The sequence below is a fragment of the Heptranchias perlo genome, chromosome 39 (genome assembly GCF_035084215.1).
Source record: "Heptranchias perlo isolate sHepPer1 chromosome 39, sHepPer1.hap1, whole genome shotgun sequence".
NCBI classification, from domain to species: domain Eukaryota; kingdom Metazoa; phylum Chordata; class Chondrichthyes; order Hexanchiformes; family Hexanchidae; genus Heptranchias; species Heptranchias perlo.
This window is the reverse complement of record NC_090363.1, coordinates 12,796,044-12,817,944: the sequence shown is the minus strand read 5'-3', so window position 1 is coordinate 12,817,944 and position 21,901 is coordinate 12,796,044. Positions and strand designations below refer to the sequence as shown.

The following is a 21,901-nucleotide window of genomic DNA, read 5'->3' as shown; positions in this document are numbered from 1 at the left end:
CCCCACATGCATGAGAAACATCGGGTCCGTTGGGAATCTGACACGAGAGAAAAAAGAAACTGACAAGAAACTGGTGGAAATTCAACGTGACGGACAAAATGACAGCAGCTGAGCAGAGTCTTGGGGAGGGGCTGGTTCATGCTGTGGGACCCTCGTGTAATGCGACCCCCCTCCTCCACTCATTGGAGCCAATATCGGGCAGGGTGTAAAACTGGCCTCCCGTCCGATCCCCTGGTCTCCTGTCCAGCGAGTTAGGTTAAAATTGCCCCCAATGTGTGTATATATATATATATATATTTTTTAAAGTGTAATCGGAAGTTTGAGGTACTTTAATGTCTAATTTTTTTTTGTACCTGGCTCTGTGTAGCGGGAGGAGCGAGACCAGAAGTGAATCATGACTAGAATCAGCTGGCTTGTCCTGGAATGGGCTTTTTTTTTGTCACATAAAACCTGTATCAACTGTTCTGAAATGATAGCTGTAAAGAAAAAAAGCTCAGAGAATCCACTGCATTCAATAAACTGGTGTAAAAAAGAACCTCACAACTGCTTTGTTTTTGTATGTTGTGACTCTGTGGTTCCCCCCTGCCCTCTGGTTTCTCTCCCCTCTTCGCTCCTGCTCCCTCGACCCCATTCCCACCAAGCTACTGACCACCCAACTTCCCTTCCTGGCCTCCTGTTGGCCGATATTGTTAACGGTTCCTTCTCCAAGTACTGTTTCCCCACCCCCCTCCCCTCAAAAAAAACATCACCCTTGACCCCTCTGTCCTTACAAACGACCGCCCCCATCTCCAACCTCCCTTTCCTCTCCAAAGTCCTTGAATGTGTTGTCGCCTCCCAAACTCTCATCCTTGTTTTCAAGTTCCTCCATGGCCTCGTCCCTCCCTATCTCTGTAACCTCCTCCAGCCCGACAACCCTCCAAGATCTCTGCGCTCCGCCAATTCTGGCCTCTTGCACATCCCCGATTTCCTTTGCTCCGCCATTGGCGGCCGTGCCTTCAGCTGCCTGGGCCCTAAGCTCTGGAATTCCCTCCCCAAACCTCTCCGCCTCTCTCTCCTCCTTTAAGACGCTCCTTAAAACCTACCTCTTTGACCAAGCTTTTGGTCGCCTGTCCGAATATCTCCTTATGTGGCTCGGTGTCAAATTTCGTTTGATAATTGCTCCTCCAGGATTGAGACATTCCTCCGCCCCCTAACAATCATCACAGTAACTGTGCAAATCGTCCACCAGAAATTCCCCCGCCCCCCTGAAATAAACAGGCTGGTGTTGTGGTAGTAACGTCCCCGCAGCCCATAAGAAGCAGGGCTTGAGTAGGGAGGGTAGTTGGGGATACAGGGATATCGACCCGTCTAGGTCTCACTAAGTCAGTATAATTTTAAGTGGCTATCTACTGCGCTGAGTGCCAAAGAGAAAACGACTGGCAAAGAAGCTGCTGGAAGGTGTTTAATAACTTCCAGGGATGTCTGTAGTGTGGAGGAGGGGAGGAAGGTGCCCCCTCCAATGATCCTTGCCCCCCACTCTACGCTCGGCTGCGTCCCCTCGTCCCCGGATCGGGCCTCGACGGTCGGTCAGCCGCCAGAGATTCCTCGTGGAACGTCTACAAAACGGAGTGTGGTAGAAACGGGCGGACTTCGTATTGCGAGGGGCCTCGGCTCACCTGCTGAGCGAGAGCTGATCCCCAAGGCCCCCGGGTTGGTGATTGGGTTTGTTTTTCTTTTTAAAAAAAAAAGCTTTGGGTCCCCGGCCGGCCTGTTGAACTGAGGGGTTACACTGAACAGGCTGGGGCTCTTTTCCTTTATCGAAGAGAAGACTGAGGGTGTGACCTGATCGAGGTCTTTAAAACTATGAAAGGGTTTGATCGAGAAGATGTTTCCACTTGAGGGGGCAATCAGAGCTACAGGTCATAAATATAAGAGAGTCACTAATAAATCCAATCGGGAATTCAGGAGAAACTTCTTTACCCAGAGAGTGGTTGAGGTGAGTAGCATAGATGTATTTAAGGGGAAGCTAGATAAACACATGAGGGAGAAAGGAATTGAAGGATATGCTGATAGGGTGAGATGAAGTAGGGAGGGAGAGGCTCGTGTGGAGCATAAACACCGGCATGGACCTGTTGGGCCGAATGGCCTGTTTCTGTGCCGTAAATTCTATGCAATTCACGAGGGGGCCCCGGGAAACGGTCAATAAATCCGTAACCCGTATCTCTGGCTGGCCGCCATCGGTCAGACACTGCAGGCTGTGCCCGACGAGGCCATGAACCATCCCGTGCCAGTCAGCGCGGAATAAGCAAACGCTGGGCAGTAGGGGAGTGCTGCAATTGGCCTGAGTGCCCCTGGGTTAGGAAGTGGGGCGGGAGATCAAGCAGTGTTGGTGCACCCGCGATGCCTATAGTGTTTGAATAGCCAGGTGACACTCGCCCTGTTAGAAATGGTTAGAGTGGGGGAGGGGGGGAGGAGGTACCTTGAGGGGTGCCAGCACCCTACGGGCCCGAGCGTGGATTGGCACCAGGGAGGGGAGAGCATTGGAGCAAAGGAATCCCTGGCATCTGCTGCTGCTCCTCGGCAGAGGCACAGGGTGGAGAGGGGGGCCGCCATTGGGGCAAAGTCCTCGGGAACGGCAGCTTGAAGGAAGGCACCATTATTATCAGCAGCTCTGTCGCCGCTCCCGTGGCAGCTCCTTGTTGTGATACCGAGGCGGAAAATTGTCCAGTAAAACATCGCCCCAGAGATCGGAGGTCCATAGGGTCGGGAAACTGAAACAAGAGTCCGGTCTCACTCCCGGCAAGTGCTGGTCCCAGTGGCTCACACCCGTCCTCGCTGGCTCGCTCCGTCAGTCCTCGCTGGCTGGCTCCGTCGGTCCTCGCTGGCTGGCTCCGTCGGTCCTTCCCCCCCGCCATGCCCCGGCACTCGCTACCCCAAAAATCTGGACAGATCTTCCTTGATCTCTGCCTCGTCCCAGGGGCCGTGGATGTTGCTGCAGAGAAGAGGAGAGCGAGTGAGCGAGTGAGGCTCCGCTTGGCGCATCGGCGCGACAAAGCGTTCACGCCAGAGGAGCACGGAGACGAGGGCTCCAAACAAATCGGTTTGGTGCCCCATCACCGTGCTCCGTGACAAAAAAAAACGGTGCAAGGCTATTCAACCGTGATGGAGGGGTGGGGGGGGGGGGGGGAGGAGGAAGAGAAGGAATGTCGCAACAGATCCTTGCCCAACGCTTGCTGACTTACTTTGCCCCACGTAACGGCAGTCCGTGCAATTCAAACCGTATGACACTGCGTGAAGCACTTCCAGATGTTTCACTGTGATAAGGTGCCATTTTAACTAAAAAGGCTTGTATTTCTACACTGTCTTTCACCACCTCAGGACGTCCCAAAGGACTTTACAGCCAATGAAGCACTTTTTTAAGTGTAGTCACTGTTGTGATGCAGGAAACGCGGCAGCCAATTTGCGCACAGCAAGATCCCACAAACGGCAATATGATAATGACCAGATCATTTAAAAAAAAAGTGATGTTGGTTGAGGGATAAATATTGGCCCAGGACACCGGGGAGGAACTCCCCTGCTCTTATACGAAAGAGTGGCCGCGGGATCTTTTACATCCACCTGAGAGGGGCAGACGGGATCTCGGTTTAACATCTCATCCGAAAGACGGCACCTCCGACAGTGCGGCACCTCCCTCGGTACTGGCACTGGGAGTGTCGGCCTGGATTATGTGCTGACGTCTCTGGAGTGGGGACTTGAACCCACAACCTTCTGTCTCGGAGGCGAGGGAGCCGCCCACCGAGCCAAGGCTGCCACCTGAGACACACCCTGCTGGGCTTCCCTCCTCTCCCCGAAGAGGACAGCCACTAGTTGGCCGTCAGGTGAAAGTATTGGGTTTAAGCCCGGCTGACGAGCAGCGCCACTTACTCTTTGTAGGACTGTAACGCGACGAGGGAGTACGGGCACAGGAAGGTGACGGCCAGCAGCAGGAGAGCAAACAGCACAGCCCCGGTCAGCGAAACGGTCAACACACCCAGCACGGCCACCAGGGTGAACACCACGGTGAGGGCCAGGTGGCAACGAGGAGTGGTCGCCTGAAACACACAGAGAAAGCGAGCGGAGAGATCGGTAAACGAGGGCGTCAGGCGGGAGGTCGGTCAGCACTTCCTCCGCGGGTGCTGAGGAATCTCACGCCCCACATGGCCTCAAACATCCATCACTTCACCCCTCGATATCAGAAAGTGCCCACCACTTACACCGTCCTGACTTCACACAGATATCCGCCTATATCGGGCGATCAGCGCTGACCACAGGCGTCAATCACAAAGGGACCGTATTAATCGCGCTGACTGTTCCGTGCGGTTCAGGACCCGCCGACTTCCTAAAAGCCGATTTTTGTTTTTAAAAAATGGCTGCATCCAATCACCTTGGATACGCTTTGTTAACGGAGACACGGCCAACGTTAGAACCACAGAGACGTAACCAGAACCTAGGCCTTGTGGCGGAGGTTAACCCGATCTCACGCGATCAACGCTTCAGCTGCCCGGACTCTCCACTTTCAGGTGCCCTCCTCCGGCAGCTTCAATCAAGCTGGTGCGTTGATCACGTGAGATCGGGTTAAGCTTCACTATAACGTCCACCGTGTATGGCGGGCAAATCGCATGGGCACGAGGGTGCCCGCTATATGAGCTGGGGACTGGACCTTACCAATAAGTTGCCTGGGGCTTTGCTCACAATCAGCTGATGAACATATACGCGCGCAAGATGGGGACGGAGTTGGGAGACGCCTCAGAAACTTATTCCACAGAGAGCCACCTAGTGGCCGGAGTCTTGAACTACAATCGTGACGGTTGACATGGCAAAATTCAATGGGAAATCTCAACATAGCGATTAAAATGGGGAACAGTGAGCGAAAAGTGTGACCACAAATCAATAGCGAGAGGTCTTTCGACCAACCAGATTCCAGAACCCGAATCACCACCCCTTCAACCAATCGTGAGCCGCTGTGGCCCGCACACCTGATTGGCTGTTTCTGCCAGTGGCTCTTCCCCAAGATGGATACTGAGGGTCCCTGTTCATACTTCACAACCCCCATCGCAAACACCCCCCGCCAACATCTCAACCCCCCCAACATCTCAACCCCCCCAATCCCCCATCCAAAACCCCCAAATGTTTTGACTGTCACGCTCACAGGTGTGTGTTTTTTTAAAATTCGTTCATGGGATGCGGGCGTCGCTGGCAAGGCCGGCATTTATTGCCCATCCCTCATTGCCCTTGAGAAGGTGGTGGTGAGCCGCCTTCTTGAACCGCTGCAGTCCGTGTGGTGACGGTTCTCCCACAGTGCTGTTAAGAAGGGAGTTCCAGGATTTTGATCCAGCGACGATGAAGGAACGGCGATATATTTCCAAGTCGGGATGGTGTGTGACTTGGAGGGGAACGTGCAGGTGGTGTTGTTCCCATGTACCTGCTGCTCTTGTCCTTCTAGGTGGTCGAGGTCGTGGGTTTGGGAGGTGCTGTCGAAGAAGCCTTGGGGAGTTGCTGCAGTGCATCCTGTGGATGGTACACACTGCAGCCACTGTGCGCCGGTGGTGAAGGGAGTGAATGTTTAGGGTGGTGGATGGGGTGCCAATCAAGCGGGCTGCTTTATCTTGGATGGTGTCAAGCTTCTTGAGTGTTGTTGGAGCTGCACTCATCCAAGCAAGTGGAGAGTATTCCATCACACTCCTGACTTGTGCCTTGTAGATGTGTGTGTGTGTGTGTGTGTGTGTGTGTGTCTGTCTGTCTGTCTATCTGTCCAGGCTATTCATCTGTGACGGGGGGAGAAGGAGGGAAGAGAGGGAATGTCACAACAGAGCAGGGGAGTTCTCCCTAATGTCCTGGTCCAATAGTTATCTGTCAATCAACATTACTAAAAAACAGATTATCTGGTCATTTATCACTTTGCTGTTTTTGGGATCTTGCTGTGCACAAATTGGCTGCTGCATTTCCTACATTACAACAGTGACTACTTGCCCAATGCTTGTTTCCAGCGGGACTTACTTTGCTTACGTCACTGCAGTTCAAACGTACGTCACGGTGTGAAGCACTTTGAGATGTTCCAGTGTGACAAGGCGCCATATTAATTAAAAAGAAAGAACTTGCATTTATATAGCGTCTTTCACCACCTCAGGACGTCCCAAAACGCTTTGCAGCCAATGAAGTACTTCTTGAAGTGTAGTCACTGTTGTAATGTAGGAAATGCGGCAGCCAATTTGTGCACAGCAAGATCCCACAAACAGCAATGTGATAATGACCAGATAATCTGTTTTTTAGTGATGTTGATTGAGGGATAAATATTGGCCCAGGACACCAGGGAGAACTCCCCTGCTCTTCTTCGAAATAGTGGCCGTGGGATCTTTTACATCCACCCGAGAGGGCAGACAGGGTCTCGGGTTTAACGTCTCATCCGAAAGACGGCACCTCCGACAGTGCAGCACTCCCTCGGTGCTGCACCGGGAGTGTCAGCCTGGATTATGTGCTCAGGTCTCTGCAGTGGGGAGTTGAACCCGCGACCTTCTGACTCCGAGGTGAGAGTGCTGCCCGCCGAGCCACGGCTGACACTTCAAAGTAACGGTGCAGTGATGGGGAACAGGAACCCTGGCTGATTTTGCTGAAGTCGACTCCTGCTCCAGCTGAGATTCGCCATCACGACACAGTCCGGGGGGGCGGGGGGCACTTGCACGGGATTTGATGCAGGTCAATGGGAAGGGTCCCACCCATCGAACCATCTCCTTGTCAGGGCGTTCTACACGGACCAGAGCGCTGAGCACTGTTAATGGATCATCAGCAGAACGATGGAGAGGCCTTTCAGCCCCCATCAGGAGCCCTCCCCGCACCCCCACCCCATGACCAGTTAAAGCGCATACCTTCAACTTCTTCTGGAACATGGGCCACAGCGCAAAGACCTCGATTGCCATGGTTACCGTAGCGAAGGCGTGGAGAGTGCTGGGGAGCCGCGATGCCAGGCACACGGAGGCAAAGATGGCCATGTTCAACGAGAGCGTGCTCGAGACTCTACAGGGAGAGGGAGAGAGAGAGAGAGAGAGAGAAAATGGTAAAACTGTCAGGGGAGAAACAGCAACACCTGGACCACAGCTGGGAGGGACAGTCGCTGAGCAACTCGATGGAAAACCTCTGCCTCAAAATATCTTTTTTTTTGAGGGGAGGGGATCCAGTTTGCCCAGGGCAGGGACAGCACGGGTTAGATACAGAGTAAAGCTCCCTCTACACTGTCCCATCAAACACTCCCGGGGCAGGTACAGCACGGGTTAGATACAGAGTAAAGCTCCCTCTACACTGTCCCGTCAAACACTCCCAGGGCAAGTACAGCACGGGTTAGATACAGAGTAAAGCTCCCTCTACATCGTCCCATCAAACACTCCCAGGGCAGGTACAGCATGGGTTAGATACAGAGTAAAGCTCCCTCAACACTGTCCCATCAAACACTCCCAGGGCAGGTACAGCACGGGTTAGATACAGAGTAAAGCTCCCTCTACACTGTCCCGTCAAACACTCCCAGGGCAGGTACAGCACGGGTTAGATACAGAGTAAAGCTCCCTCTACACTGTCCCGTCAAACACTCCCAGGGCAGGTACAGCACGGGTTAGATACAGAGTAAAGCTCCCTCTACACTGTCCCATCAAACACTCCCAGGGCAGGTACAAAGCTCTCTTTACCGTAGTTGTCCCCTAGCCCAGAAGATTTCTAATCTCATGCACACTTGAACAGTCAGTCTCTATATCCTCGTTGCATATTATTCTTGCGCTTTTAGACATTGGGGACCAATTTCCAGTAACGCAGTGTGAAAGCTGCCCATTCAGACCAATTCAACTTACATTGCTGCATTCGCTCCATAATCGAAGAATATCAGGTGACCCAACAGCATGAAGACCTATAAAAAAACAAGAGACCTGGTCATTACTAGGAGTTGGATCCACCTGTACACACACACGTACACATTTACATACATTATATATACAGATACAAGCACAAACATGCATACATACATATATTATGTATACATGCATGCATATATATGTATACACACACATACATATATTATGTATACATATACTCGCACACACACATATTGTGTGCACATATACACGGACCCATATTTATGGTGTATACATATACATGCACCCACATTTATGGTGTAGACATATGCACACACACATATATCATGTATACATACACACGCACACACATACATACATATGTATAAACCGACATCTGCCACGCACAGAAGACAAACCCCCACATCTCAGAGTTTTCAGGGTCGGACCTTCTGTGGGTCCCGAGAGGCATCATTGAAGACCCCTTAAATGGGCAGGTCTGATCTATTGACTCTCCCAGCGCAGACTGTCATCGTAAAAGCACAGGAAAACGGGGATCGCGCTGCTCAGAGACCTGCGCTCCCGGTACCTGCTCTGATAGGTTTTTATTTTATGTGCTTTCACAGAGACAGACACGGAGCTCCCCTGTTCAGGGCTCGTCCAGTTCATCCAGGTACATAGTACTCCCATTACTGGCTGGGACATAAAGACCCAGGTTCAATCTCAGCCGGTGGTGAGTTAGCTGATCTGGAGGTGAGGTTTGAAGAGGGAAAAGGTGAGCCCAGGGTGTTGCTCCCAATTGCTACCCAGTGACCCCTGCCGGAGAGTGTGCATGCGTAGGGGGTGGGGACAATCGGACTTGGCTGCCATTGCAGGTCCAATAGCCTGCTGATGGCCACTTTGGGGGGGTGACTCCAATCAATGGAACTGTACCTTAGCAAAAACAACTTGCATTTATATAACGCCTTTAACGTAGTAAAACGTTCCGAGGCGCTTCACAGGAGCGACTATCAAACAGAATTTCACCCCGAGCCACATAAGGAAATATCAGGACAGGTGACCAAAAGCTTGGTCAAAGAGGTAGGTTATAAGGAGCATCTTAAAAGGAGGAGAGGTAGAGAGGCGGAGAGGTTTAGGGAGGGAATTCCATAGCTTAGAGCCTAGGCGGCTGAAGGCACGGCCGCCAATGGTGGAGCGAAGGAAATCGGGGAGGCGCAAGAGGCCAGAATTGGAGGAGCGCAGAGATCTCGGAGGGTTGTCGGGCTGGAGGAGGTGACAGAGATAGGGAGGGGGCGAGGCCACGGAGGGATTTGAAAACTAGGATGAGAATTTTAAAATAGAGTCGAGAGCCTTGCAGAGAGGAGGGGAGAAAAATGGAAGGAAAAAAGAGAGACCGAGACGGGGCAGTAACTCTGGACCGGTCACTTACAGACATGGCATAGATCGTATCGGTGCTGATGGATTCTGTTAGCGTTTTGAGAACGGGTGAAAATCCGTACGTGAACGCCACAAAGACGACAGTGCTTTTGAGGTCGGCCCATCCTGCAGACAGGGAGTGAAGACAGATAGCGGTTAATGCTGTGGCACAATCATGGTCCTATTACACACACAGTCGATAGAGGTGCAGGGTTCAACAGGCAGTCTCAGTCTGTCGATGACCGTACCTGAGCTGGAAGAATTTATACACATAAAGGCTTTTGGGAACATCGGTCACACTTCAAAGTGTCAAAAGGACTTATTTGTTCAAAAAAGAGAGAGAAAGCCAATCATTCTGTGCTGTTTTCTCCTGACCTGCAGCTGACAATTTACAAGCACTTGCCAATCTTCAAAGGTCCTTCACCAAAGAGCGAGTGAACTCCAGCACCAACTCGACTTTCTGGTCTTAAAGGAGGAGGCCTCGTTGAACACCATTGCACCGTAGCAGCGGGATAATGCAATGGGAGTTTCGTGGTACAACGCTCCTGTCGTTCGAAAACACTGCGTCATCTGACTTACCGTTGGCAACGCCACAAGGACCCCACTGGTGAATTGGACCCATTCGTTTTTCTCTCTTGCCAAAAACTCGTCACCTCAACTCCGATCCTAAAGGTTTCGTAAGATAGGTCTGGGGCACCGCTGAGGAGTGGTTGAGGCGATTAGCACAGATGCATTTAAGGGGAAGCTAGATAAGAACACGAGGGGGAAAGGAATAGAAGGATATGCTGATAGGGTGAGATGAAGTAGGAGTGGGAGGAGGCTCGTGTGGAGCATAAACACCTGTTGGGCCGAATGGCCTGATTCTGTGCTGTAAAAGTACAGTCTGATCCCTGATCCACTCAGTCCAGAAGGTCCCAGGTTTGAGCCACCAGGTCCATGTTCAGTCAGTTGACCTCAGCTGAGGCTGACAGATAGCTCTCAGCATCCCTGGGTTACTGGGAGGGAGCACTCACTCACTTCCTCCCTCCCTCAGTCCACCCTCCCGCCAGCCAGTCAGTCGGGGCTCCTATTCCGGATCAGCTTCCAGCAGCCCTGGTAAGAGCGACTTCTGGACGTCAATCTTGGCCGTAACGCCCCACGTACTTGGGAGAGGTACCCGGAGGGCGGGTGCTACCGCTGGGAACCTTACCCCGGTCAACTCAGGCACCTCAGCCGAGGAGGAGGAGGAGAGGGAACTGGATCAGAAACGGAGGGTGCAATGCACCAAAGGATGGGAGATGGAAGGGGCAGAGCGCCGAGGACTCTCTGCCTCTCAGACTCACCGGAGCTGGAAAGGGGGTTAAGTGACATTTTCCATCCTGGGATGTTGACCTTTGCCCTCCAGTCCAGTCCAACCCAAGGGCTTTGCACTTGCACCTCACCTGAGAAGCTAGGGAGTATCCCATGATGTTCACTGAGGACAAATTGAGCTCAGTTTTAAGCAGCTGTTCCTGTCCAAACTAAGGACTCTTTAGGGTTTAACTCTATCTCCTCCCCAATGCAAAAATAAGACAGATTTGCATTTATATAGCGCCTTTCATGGCCTCAGGACGTCCCAAAGTTTTTCACAGCCAATTAAGTACTTTTTGAAGTTGCAATTTAGGAAACACGGCAGCCAATTTGCGCACAGCAAGGAAACTGTGGACTTGGAAATATATCGGCCGTTCCTTCATCGCCGCTGGGTCAAAATCCTGGAACTCCCTTCCTAACAGCACTGTGGGAGAACCTTCACCACACGGACTGCAGCGGTTCAAGAAGGCGGCTCACCGCCACCTTCTCAAGGGCAATTAGGGATGGGCAATAAATGCCGGCCTCGCCAGCGGCGCCCACATCCCATGAATGAATAACAAAAATCCCACACACAGCAATGAGATAAATGACCAGACAATCCGTTTTTAAGTGATGTTGGTTGAGGGATAAATATCGGCCACAAGTCGCCGGGGACAACTCCCCTGCTCTTCTTCGAAGCAGTGGCCGTGGGGGTCTTTTGCATCCACCCGAGAGGGGCAGACGGGGCCTCGGTTCAAGCTCTCAACCGAAAGACGGCACCTCCGACAGTGCAGCACCTCACTGGGAGTGTCGGCCTGGATTCTGTGCTCAAGGCCCTGGAGTGGGACTTGAACCCACGACCTTCTGACTCGGAGACGAGAGTGCTACCCGCTGAGCCACAATGCACCCAATTGAAGACTCATTTCCCCCACAAATGCCCTGAAGATCTGACTGAATAGGGACAAGGTATATACAGGTGAGTTTCAGGCAGGGCAGGCTGGTTAACTAGGCTGCTTTACCTGCAGGTTGGCATTCACCAGCGTGCTGTGTATTCCCGGGCACAAAATAAAATATGAGACGACACAAGACACCTCCCGTTTGCAAGAAGCTGTGATCGGGTTGGTACTTACGTGTCCGACCGCTGAGATTTCGCCCCTCCCCCGAGTCGATAATGTCAAACATGAGGTAGCCAAAGAGGGAGATGGTCAGGCCGTACGCGAAGAGCTGATGAGGAGAGAGGAGGGACTGGTCCATATACCACCAAAGGACAACAAACACACACACACTGGGGGCAAAAAAACGGAGCAACTGTGAGAAAGGGTGCAGTAACGCACCTACTGTACACACACTGGAGGGAAATCCATTTAGTGGGGTACTTACACTGGGAAGAAAGAATAAATTTGCATTTAGATAGAACCTTTCACGACCTCAGGACTGTCCCAAAGTGCACCACAGCCAAGCTACTTTTGAAGTGTAGTCACTGTTGTAAGGTAGGAAAACACGGCAGCCAATTTGCGCACAGCAAGATCCCACAAACAGCAACGAGATGATGACCGGATCATCTATTTTTAAAGTGATGTTGGTTGGGGATAAATATTGACCCAAAACACCAGGGAGAACTCCCCTGCTCTTCTTCGAAATGTGGCCGTGGGATCTTTTACATCCACCTGAGAGGGCAGACGGGGCCTCGGTTTAACGTCTCATTTGAAAGTCGGCACCTCCGACAGTGCAGCACTCCCTCAGTACTGGCACTGGGGGTGTCAGCCTGGATTAGTGTCTGGAGTGGGACAGTGCGAGGCACTTACAGTGAGGAAAAATAACAGAGCCAATGAAGAACAAAAGTGTAGCACACCTTTGTAGCCAAAATGGGGCAAAACACTTTATATATGCACACACCTGGGGTAAATCAGAGTGCGTTAGAGAGGAATTGCTGTGTACTGTTGAGGAAATGATCAGATACACACCTGAAAGCAAACACTAGGAAGATCAGCGAGGAAGTATAAAATACATTTGCGAAACGCACAGGTTAAAAGAAGGAACTTGCCTTGGATATAGTACTGTGGGTCTCTCCGCAACGTATCAAGGCACTACAGATACAGTGAATGGCTTCAAAAATGCAGCCATTCCATGCACAGAAAGACCCCACGGCCAGCAATAAGACAAATGACCAATGAATCAGTTCTTTTGTGGTGTTGGTTGATGGAAGACCGTGGGCTGGAAAATTGGGAGGGCTCCCTTGCTCTCCTTCGAATTGTGCCGTGCGATCTCCAACATCCGCCTGACAGATGTCAACGGAAACGGGATTGGAGTGGGCAGTTCCGGTGAAAGAGGACAGGGGAAAGAAGGGAACGGAGGAGCACGTTGGGAGGAGAAATTCAGCGCAATTAGCTACTGGGGACAGGCTCGCACACACGCACTCACACACACAGACGCGCGGGAGGTTAGTGAGGAAACACACAGGAATAAATTTAATGGCCACACAATCATACCGAGAGGCAGCTGGGGTGAAAAGGGGCTCCAATGGGATGTCCTTTCTGAAATGCAGCCTCAATGACCAGATGCCTTGTCCCAAAGAAATCCAAATGAGGAGGCTTGATTTCCTCTGTGAATTTTAGCGCACACATTAATGAGTTTGTCTAAATTCCCGTCAACACTATTTGAGCACGTTCGTTAAAGCAGTTCTATCTGAGAGTCGGCGACTGCGTAAAACGGCACAGGTAAGAGTTCAGGTGAACACCTGATCAGGTGCGCTAAAAAGAGCACACAGAGGAAATTAAACGTGCGGGGTTTGTAACCCGGCAGATAAAACTCCAAACAAACGGGCGCGCCGAGAGCAGGGGACAGTGAGGAATGGGGTGCTTACCTGGAGAGCTGCTGAACAACCATCCCAGACTCACAAACCACCGACCAAAACTGGTACTGCCGCACATAAACTGAAACAAAAGAAAAAGGCATGGTGAGGGTTTCATAGACTCTTACTGCACACACGGAGGCCATTCGACCCATCGTGCCCGTGCAGGCTCTTTGAAAGAACTATCCAATTAGTCCCATTCCCCTGCTCTTTCCCCATAGCCCTGCAAATGTTTCCTTTTCAAATAGATATCTACTTCCCTTTTGAAATTTGCTATTGAATCTGCTTCCACCACCCTTTCAGGCAGTACATTCCAGATCATAATAACTCATTGCATTATAAAAAATTCTCATCTCACCTCTGGTTCTTTTGCCAATTACCTTAAATCTGTGTCCTCTGGTTACTGACACTCCTGACAGTGGAAACAGTTTCTCCTTATTTACTCTATCAAAACCCTTCATGATTTTGAACACATCTATCAAATCTCCCCTTAACCTTCTCTGCTTTAAGGACAGCAACAATAACTTGCATTTATATAGTGCCTTTAACATAGTAAAACGTCCCAAGGCGCTTCACAGGAGCGATTATCAAACAAAATTTGACACCGAGCCACATAAGGAGATATTAGGACAGGTGACCAAAAGCTTGGTCAAAGAGGTAGGTTTTAAGGAGCGTCTTAAAAGGAGGAGAGAGAGAGAGATAGAGAGGAAGAAAGGTTTAGGGAGGGGATTCCAGAGCCTAGGCAGCTGAAGGCACGGCCGCCAATGGTGGAGCGATTAAAATTGGGGATGCGCAAGAGGCAAGAATTGCTGGAGTGCAGAGATCTCGGAGGGTTGTAGGGCTGGAGGAGGTTACAGAGCTAGGGAGGGGCGAGGCCACGGAGGGATTTGAACACAAGGATGAGAATTTTAAAATCGAGGTGTTCCCGGACCGGGCCAATGTAGGTCAGCGAGCACAGGGGTGATGGGTGAATGGGACTTGGTGCGAGTTAGGATACGGGCAGCAGAGTTTTGGATGAGCTCAAGTTTATGGAGGGTGGAAGATGGGAGACCGGCCAGGAGAGCATTGGGACGGTCAAGTCTGGAGGTAACAAAGGCATGGATGAGGGTTTCAGCAGCAGATGTGCTGAGGCAGGGGCGGAGACGGGCGATGTTACGGAGGTGGAAGTAGGCGGTCTTGGTGATGGAGAGGATATGGGGTCGGAAGCTCATCTCAGGGTCAAATAGGACGCTGCGAACGGTCTGGTTCAGCCTCAGACAGTGGCCAGGGCAAGGGATGGAGTCGGCGGCGAGGGAACAGAGTTTGTGGCGGGGACCTAAGACAATGGCTTTGGTCTTCCCAATGATCAGCTTCCCAAGTTCTCCAGTCTCTCCACGTAACTGAAGTCCCTCATCCCTGGCACCATTCTAGTAAATCTCCTCTGCACCCTCTCCAAGGCCTTGACGTCCTTCCGAGAGTGTGGTGTCCAGAAATGGACACAAAATGGAGGAGTTAATAGGTACAAACTGCCAAGTGATTTCCATCTGTAAATTATTACACTGACAATAGAAGTACAAAACGCATATTATTCATCGCATTTACACTAATTGAACGGGACTTCAAAATAAGAGATGGGTGAGATGCCCCTTCTCTCCTCGGTGACTAAAAGTACCACCTAACATGGAACTAAGCCTGATAGTTCAATGTCTTGGCTTTGATCCCCACTTTTAATAAGGCTGAATATACAACACTAATCAGCTTGTTGCTGCATCAGAGAAGACAAAACATAATGCATTATACTCTTTTCCTAGAACACATTAAGTAGGGCTAATACTGGAGTGATTTAACAAGGTAGCAACAGATCAAAGGGTTCCGTTGGCATGAATTCTAAGAGGGCTGTGGATGTTCAGTCATTGAGGAGACTGAGATCGATGGATATTTGGACACTAAGGGAATCAAGGGATCTGGGGACAGGGCGGGACAGTGGAGTTAAGGTAGAAGATCAGCCATGATCTGATTGAATGGCAGAGCAGGCTCGAGGGGTCTTATAGCCTGCTCCTGCTCCTATTTCTGAAGAACAGAAGAACCTAAGAGTGAAATGTGACCAGTTTTCCACCTGAAACCCAAGACACACTGTGTTCCTGAAATGTGTTCCATGGGGATAAGGCATAAGAAAGGAACATAGGAACTTCCAGACCAAAAAGTACCAGGCTCCCCCAACAAGCTGTTGAGACTGGGGGTCAACTGAAAATTTAAAAACGGAGATTGGTAGATTTTTGTTAGGTCAGGGTTACGGAATCAAGGCAGGTCGACGGAGTTACGATACTGATTGGCCGCGATCTAACTGAATGGAGGAACAGGCTTGAGGAGGCAAATGGCCTCCTCCTGTTCCTTGGTCCATTTAGTTGGCCACGACACAACGATAATGGAGTTGTTGACTAATCGTACCAATCAATCTCCATCATTTAGTCTACAACAGACCCAGACATGAGGCGCGGAAAGCCCCCAGTGGTGGAGAGCTTTGGGAGCCATAGGTCCAAAGTCACCTGTTCCTCCCAAGCCTGCTCCACTTACCACATGTCACATCACAATTTAATTATATTCTGTTTCCCAAAAGGATTAGAGAAGCTTAAACGCTGCAGTCTAGAACATTGTTTTTCAAACTATGTGTTGCGACCCATTAACCACTAGGTCGCCTCCCCTCGCCCACCTCCGGTTTGGAATGACCCATTACGGTCGACTCCAAATCACTCCCAGTTGGAGGGGGGGAGCAAAGAGCTCTTCAAAATAGTTTTGCTTGTCCGGGACTCCAGGAGACTGTACGGAGCAGCCCGAGGGCCTGCGCTTCCCCCCGTGGCCGAGTCCCCCACCCGCCATGATCGCGCTGCCTCTGTGAGTAAATGGTGCAGAATTGTTACCTCAGCCCGAGAGGGTTTGGGTATTAACTTTGGGGGAAAAAAAGTATCGGTAATTATAACCATCTATGGATGATAGGGGAGGGAGGGAAAAAAAAAGAGATTTTGTTCTTCTCTTCGGGTCCCCTTGGCCTTAATGTTTACTACAATCCCTTGTGAAACTGCAATCAGTGCCTTAAGATGGAGACACGATACCGCTGTGCTTTTCTTCTATCCCCGAACATCTTCAGCTTTTTTACCCCCCTCAGGACCGTACGCTCGGCCCTCTGCCCCGTCCCGCTCGGGCTCGGGGCCGTACGCTCGGCCCTCTGCCCCGTCCCGCTCGGGCTCGGGGCCGTACGCTCGGCCCTCTGCCCCGTCCCGCTCGGGCTCGGGCTCGGGCTCGGCCCTCTGCCCCATCCCGCTCGGGCTCAGGGCCGTACGCTCGGCCCTCTGCCCTGTCCCGCTAGGGCTGCATTTGAAATTTCATATGTTATTTTGTTCGCTTTCCCCTCTCTTATTTAATGCGACGGCTACATTTTAATCAGACCGCAAGGCATGACCTCCATGACCCAAGTTGCTCATGATGCATGTAACCAGTCATTGTGTCGTCACAAAAAAAGTTTGAAAAACACTAGGTCCTAGGCCAGTGTTTCTCAAACATTTTTTTGTAACTACACAACTACTTCACATCGGCTGAGTTGCCAACTGGACGCCAAATAAGAAAAGGGCAAACATTTATTTTATAAAGACATGATATATCACAGGCGGTTTTGTAGTCAGAACTTGTGACTGTGTGACATTGATTGATTGGTAATTTCCGTTGGGCAGGTGGCAGGCTGCCATTTCATTCTGTGGAGCGATGACCTTGTTCCAGTGGAATAATCTTCCTGTTACGTTTAATGTTTTCGAGCAGCAACCAGGACCCGCTCTTCCTCGTGGACGAGGCAGTGTAATGATGCTTCTTTGAAATACGGTTTCATCGATTGTGTTAACGCAAACCAAGATCCAAAGCCCCAGTGTGTTATTTGTAGCGAGGTGCTTGCAAACGAGAGTTTAAAACCGTCAAAATTAATAAGACATTTAGAAGCAAAACACGGGGAACTCATTGATCGACTGCTTGAATATTTTCAAAAGGAAGCAACGGGGATTAAAGTTATCAGCACGAGTTCTTAGTCGGTCAACTGCTGTGAAAGATGAGGCACAACTGGTGGCATTTTTGGTTGCACACCGTGTGGCAAATGACCCATACAGTTGCCGGAAAACTTATTCTTCCAGCATCTCTGGTAATGGTGTGGACAATTTTCGACGGGAAGTCTGCTGAAAAATTGAGAAGCATTCCTCTCGGTGATAACACAATGTCTCGGCGAATATGTTCTAGCGCAGAGCATTTAGAAGCCAAGCTTATTACTTGGTTATAGTCAACCTGGGATTTTGCTATCCAGCTTGACGAGAGTACTGATATTTCAAATTATGCAATACTGTTAGTTTATGTGAGATATATCGGGCAAGGTGACTTTATGGAAGGTTTGCTGTGTTGGCTAACTTTACCAACAAATACAGGAGCACAGTCATTCAAAGCACTGCATGACTGCGAACTTGGAAAATACAAATTGGACTGGGCTAATTGCAAGGGAATTCCAAGTGATGGTGCAGCAAACACGGCAGGTAGAAATAGCGGAGTTGTAAGAAGAATATCTGAGGCAGCTGGTAATGCTGTTGTTTGGAATCACTGTTTCATTCACCGCGAAGCTTTGGCGTCCAAGGGTATTTTCCCCGATCCTACGGCAGTACTGACGAAAGTAGTGAAAATTGTTAATTTCTTTAAAAGGAAGCTCACTGAACTGCAGGCTTTTTGAAGTGTTATGCTCAGAAATGGGAGCAAAATGTGCTCATTTACTGTTTCACACCGAAGTACGATGGCTGTCACGGGGCAGGCTGCTCACAAAGGGTTAACAACCTCACGAAAGAGGTTCACAATTTTCTGGTAGAGAAACAGTCTAACTTGGCAAATTTGTTTCACGATGACAGTTGGCTAATGAAGTTGTCATTGCTGGTTGACATGTCCTCAATTTTAAACGAACTGAATTTGAAGTTACAAGGACGAGGCGGTGATTTGTTTCGACACTGTGAACAGACACCAGCATTCCAAAAGTCATTAGAACTGCGGCAAGCACGACTGAAGAGTAATTGCCCGAGATTTTCCATGTTCCCAACGCTGTTACGACACATTGAGGAGAACAGTGTCAATGAAGAAATGTCGTACAGTTACATCTCGCTGCTCTGTCTGACCATTTTAGTTGCTACTTCCCTGCAGAGGGGTTTGAAAATTTGAAGGAAAAGTGTTGGGTGAAAGATTCTTTTGCTTTCGAAAATCCTGAATCAATAATGAAGCTAAACTTGATGCCTGAGCAAGAAAGCTCAGGTGCAACTCACCTGCGACAGCACACTGGAAACACGCCACAAGTCATTCTGTTTGTCACCTTTTTGGATCGGTACTTTCAAAAAAATCTTCACTGTTAAGTAAGATTAGTGTTCTGTTGTTCACAACAACCTACATGTGCGGACTGGGATTTTTCACTTTGACAAGGTTAAAAACAAGAGGAAACCAGCTCAACAGCACACCTGATAATGCTTTCATCTCGTGATCCAGATTGGATCCAGATCATGAACACTAGGCAGGCCCACCCGTTACATTAACTAAGTGAAACACAACCTGATTTTTTTTTTAAAACTGTATTTAAAATGTTTTTCAAGTAACGGCAATGTCTAATTTAGTTTTTACTTGGAGTGAAGTGAAGTTGTGATTTTATGAAAAGTTTAGTCAGAAGATATTATAGTTTTGGGTCCCTGGTAAGCGTTTTTCTTCCACTGGATCAAAAAAGTTTGAAAAACACTGGTCTAGAAAGGTAGTAGAGAGAGAGGGAAATCTCACTGAAGCACATGGAATATTAAAGGGCACAGATAAGGTAAAGCCAGGTTATGTCAAAATAAGCTGAGAAAGTAAGATCAGGGGACATAAATGAAAGTTAATGGACATAAATTTTAACAAATACCAGGAAAAACTTCCTTTCTCAGGGGGTATAAATGTCTGGAAAATGCAGCAGGCAAAATAATGGAGACAAAGACACCAGGGTTAGTCAGAGCGCAATTGGATGTTATAGGGGGGAGAGGTGGTGGGCTGCAGAGGGGTGATCTTCAACAGGCTAAATCTCCCTGTGGTCCTCTCTGCCTTTCAGCAACAACTTGCATTTATGTAGCACCTTTCACAACCTCTGGACATCCCAAAAGGCTTTACAACCAATGAAGTACTTGTTGAAGTGTAGTCACTGTTGTTGTAATGTAGGGAATGTGGCTGCCAAATTGCACACAGCAAGATCCCACAAAGACAAGGAGAGTCTTAAAAGTGGAGTGGTTTAGGGAGATAATTCCAGGGGGAGGGGGAGGAGAGGGGAGGGGGAGGGAGGAGGGGGGGAGGGGGAGGAGAGGGGGGGAGGGGGAGGAGAGGGGAGGGGGGGAGGGGGGGGAGGGGGGGGGAGGGGGGGAGGGGGGAGAGGAGAGGGGAGGGGGGGGGAGGGGGGGGGGGGGAGGGGGGGGAGGAGAGGGGAGGGGGAGGGGGGGGGGGAGGGGGAGGGGGGGGGGGAGGGGGAGGGGGGGGGGAGGGGGGAGGGGAGGGGGGGGAGGGGAGGGGGGGGGAGGGGGGAGGGGGGGGGGAGAGGAGAGGGGGGGAGGGGGGGGAGGAGAGGGGGGGGGGGGAGATGGTGAATTGTTATAGGTGACCATTGTTCTGTTGGGGGTTCTCCTCAATCCCTCACTCCCCCTCTCACTCCCTCCTCCCCCACTCACTGTTCTTCCTCAGCTCCTCCAGGAAGCTCCCATCCACGTAGTTATCCGGGAACGGCTGGCGCTCGTACAAAACTTTCTTCCACCGCCCGCGCCTGTACCGAGACTCCGAGGGCGCTGGGCCTGGGGCCGCCGGCTCCAAATCCGCCCTCATCGGGCACCGAGTCAGCGGTAGAACCAGAGCCGCCGGCCCCGCGTCCGGGGGAAATAAAAGCAGGAACTACAGGCGGTCAGCGATTGTCCCCGGGGGAACGGAAAGACGGTGACACCGGGGAGGCAAGCAACCATCACCATGGTAACCGCTGTAGTTCATAGTGGAAGAGCATTAACTTTCATTTAACGGGTGGGTCATTGAAACTTATTACAGTCGAAAATATTTTCTTTAATATGTAGAAGAGAAAAACAGTCAGCAGTCTGAACCCTTCTGGTTATCCCGTGACAACTTGGAAGCCGCCATTTTTAAGCTTGGCAACAACAAAAAAAAACTTAGTATTTATCATAACAGAAAATAAAACGTTTCAGGCGATATAATCCAATGAGAAGAATGGTTTACGCAACAAGCAGCAACATAAATTTTAAAAAATAAAATGCTTTTTAAAAATCTGGTAAGTCGATGAACAGAGGGTACAGGATGTGGGGGAGGGGCGGACTCGCCATCTTTGATGCGGGCGGCGGGGGGGGCCGTTACGCGAGACGTCACCACCCCGTGTGGGAGGAGCGCCAGTCACAAAGATGGCGTCGCCTGGACCCGAGGACCGAGTCGTCGAGAAGCGGGGCGGCGGCGGGCCTTGGCTGCCTGAGGGGCAAGCCCGCAAGAGGAAGAGAGACCGGGACCGCGACCGGACGAGGAACCGCAGGATGGTGCACGTCGGCGACGAGATTCACCGCTGGAACCGCGTCAAGAGCCAGCTGAACCTGCAGAGCGACGAGGCGATGGCCCGGACCCTGCTGGACGCGTGAGTCCAGCCCGGCCGGGAGGGAGGGAGGGAGGGAAGGAAGGAGAGAGAGGGATGGATGGGGGTCGGTCTCGGGTCTGGCTTCCTCGTTAATGCACGTTAATTAATAAAATAAGTCCGTGAAATAAGGCGGCACCTGGAAATGGTGCATCTTGTTTACATTGGGGGAGGGGAGGGGGGGGGGGGAGACTGGGTCTTGTCAGCTGACTCCCAACGACAACAAACAACTTGCATTTATATAGCACCTTTAACGCAGTAAAACGTCCCCAAGGCGCTTCACAGGAGCGATTTATCAAACAAAATTTGACTCCGAGCCACATCAGGAGATATTAGGGCAGGTGACCCAAAAGCTTGGCCAAAGAGGTGGGTTTTGAGGAGTGTCTTAAAGGGGTAGAGAGAGAGAGGTTGAGGGAAGGAATTCCGGAGCTTCGGGCCGCCAACGGTGGGGCGAGGGAAATCGGAGAGCCGTAAGAGGCAAGGAGTGCTGAGATCTAGGAGGGTTGTAGGGACGGAGGAGGTTACAGAGATAGGGAGGGGCCAGGCTGTTCTAAGCGGCGCCTTGGTAATTGGCTTCAGTGGAAATGGCAGATGGTTAGCGCCATTTGCCCGATATATTCATGGGCGGTCCAAGGAGGTGGGGACTGTACTCTGCCCGTTACCCCACCCCCACTGTACAATGTACTGCATGAATCACACACTGCCTGTTTTTTTTTTGTTTGATGTTTGACACAAGTCTTACCATTTTATTTTATATTGTAACTTGCACCCTACCCATCTGCAGGTAATTGATTACTATAACTGGTT

General features: G+C 50.6%; 1 protein-coding gene across 3 annotated transcripts; it reads right to left on the bottom strand.

The window, feature by feature from the left end:
- Positions 1-1,428: 1,428 nt before the first annotated feature.
- Positions 1,429-20,376, bottom strand: pigc (phosphatidylinositol glycan anchor biosynthesis, class C). 3 transcript variants are annotated; one of them, XM_067974100.1, is made up of 8 exons: positions 20,145-20,376; positions 13,438-13,507; positions 11,705-11,859; positions 9,280-9,392; positions 7,851-7,906; positions 6,882-7,029; positions 3,904-4,070; positions 2,823-2,971 (listed from the first exon to the last, which is right to left on the bottom strand). In XM_067974100.1, the coding sequence occupies exons 1-8, from the start codon at positions 20,293-20,295 to the stop codon at positions 2,908-2,910; spliced, it is 924 nt and encodes a 307-aa protein (XP_067830201.1). In that variant the 5' UTR covers positions 20,296-20,376; the 3' UTR covers positions 2,823-2,907. The 3 variants fall into 3 exon arrangements, with proteins under 3 accessions (XP_067830200.1, XP_067830202.1, XP_067830201.1); XM_067974101.1 differs by lacking the exon at positions 3,904-4,070 and having other exon boundaries at positions 2,738-2,971; XM_067974099.1 differs by lacking the exons at positions 3,904-4,070; positions 11,705-11,859 and having other exon boundaries at positions 1,429-2,971.
- Positions 20,377-21,901: the final 1,525 nt, after the last annotated feature.

Bases quoted from the DNA above. Each gene is read 5' to 3' on its own strand.
- pigc (XM_067974099.1), bottom strand. From the start codon at position 20,295: ATGAGGGCGGATTTGGAGCCGGCGGCCCCAGGCCCAGCGCCCTCGGAG. The intron at 13,508-20,144 runs GTGAGTGGGGGA...CTTTTGTTTCAG, and splicing joins GGAGGAGCTGAGGAAGAACA to TTTATGTGCGGCAGTACCAG. The intron at 9,393-13,437 runs GTAAGCACCCCA...CCCTGTCTGCAG, and splicing joins GTTGTTCAGCAGCTCTCCAG to GATGGGCCGACCTCAAAAGC.